This window comes from Gavialis gangeticus, unplaced genomic scaffold (genome assembly GCF_001723915.1).
Source record: "Gavialis gangeticus isolate Ggan-Ray unplaced genomic scaffold, GavGan_comp1, whole genome shotgun sequence".
Classification (NCBI taxonomy): domain Eukaryota; kingdom Metazoa; phylum Chordata; order Crocodylia; family Gavialidae; genus Gavialis; species Gavialis gangeticus.
The window spans coordinates 192,704,132-192,705,568 of record NW_017728992.1 but is presented as its reverse complement, the minus strand read 5'-3'; the positions used below and the strand labels follow the sequence as shown (position 1 = coordinate 192,705,568).

Below are 1,437 nucleotides of genomic sequence, written 5' to 3'. Positions count from 1 at the left end.
TCCCAAATTTCAGTTTACAGTGTAGATATTTTAGTATCCATGACTTTTTTATTTTCCCCCAGAGGTTCAGCAACATTTGCACCTTCAGACCAGCTCACTCAAGGAGAAATGCCACAATGTTAAAAGTTAGCAATTTTAATTGCCATGCATATTTAATTTAGAAGTCTAGAAACTGTGAGAGAAGCCCAGTTTTACTTACATGGCTCCTATACACAAATAGTATCAGCTAAGAAAAGAAGTATAAAATCATAAAGTCTGCCATTTGTCCTGACCTCCTAAGAACTCTTGTCGCTCTGCCATAATTAGACCAGTATTTTTCTTGGTTTGTTTTATCCTTGAAATTATCTTAAGTTAAAATAATTCATTTTCAAAAAAGCTATGGGTTGGCATGTGTCCCTTCAAAGGCTATTTCGAAGTCTGTTCCCTGCCAGAGCCATTAGCAGTTTTTCTTTTTTTTTCCTGCCTGTCTCAACAAGAGTGCACAAAATACAGCTGCTTCTTCCTCTAATTAGGGTATGTGTAAATGTTACACTTAGATCAACCTAACTAGGTTAGGACAATATAAGTGGTGAACTGTGTATTTGTTCTGGGAGTTTAGACCAGGCAAAAATGGCTGGCCCAATCTTAGTTTGCCTAAGGAGGTGCGCTTCATAGATCAGGCTAACTTGTTCCTGATCTAACCCAATTGGGGTTTGGGGGCTGGACTCGATGATCTTCCGAGGTCCCTTCCATCCCTAATGTCTATGAAATCTATTAAACCAATGTGTATACATATTCAGAGCCCAGCCCTGGGATGGCAGAGGCCCTGGCTCTGGATGGACACCCTCCTCACAGATCCATCAACCGCCCCTGGACCCACAAGCCTGCCCACCCCACCCCACCCCTCTCATCCCCCTGGAATGGGTCCCAGAAACGTCTGCACATGTCCTAAGAAAATTACTTGCGGTGACTGATTTTTAACGAATTGGGGCAGATTCAGCCAATTAAGAATTCTGCACCCAATTCTGTGTGGGTCTTATAACTCACCAATACACATCTCATTGTAGAGAATGTGCAAGAACAGACCACCAAACATTTTTATAGGAATCTAACTAGCAGTATTTTGTATAATTTTGGGTTGGTTGTGAATTTTTAGTAAAACTTCTCTCACTTCACATGCGTTATGACCACCAACAAACTTAGGAACCGGTAACAATTAGTTGCTGTTAATTATTCTCCCAAATCCAATCCTGAAAAACAAAGTATTGTATGCATATGTGCAAAACAAATACAGACTGCAGTTCTGCCCCAAATGCTGTAGATGTGTGCGTATCATATTCAAGGTAAATAACATCTTTCCAAACAGGATGTGAAGAACTGCAGAAACTTGACCTGACAGCAAATTTCATTGGAGAACTGTCCAGTATTGAAGTCTTAAAACACAACATGCATCTTAAA

General features: G+C 40.3%; 1 protein-coding gene across 1 annotated transcript in view; it reads left to right on the top strand.

Moving 5' to 3' along the window:
- The window catches only part of LRRC6 (leucine rich repeat containing 6), a 79,537-nt gene that overhangs the window by 18,897 nt on the left and 59,203 nt on the right, over positions 1 to 1,437 (top strand). Inside the window, exon 4 of the mRNA XM_019519631.1 lies at positions 1,346 to 1,437. Within this exon, the coding sequence (XP_019375176.1) occupies positions 1,346 to 1,437 (92 nt within the window). The remainder of the gene's footprint in view (positions 1 to 1,345) is intronic.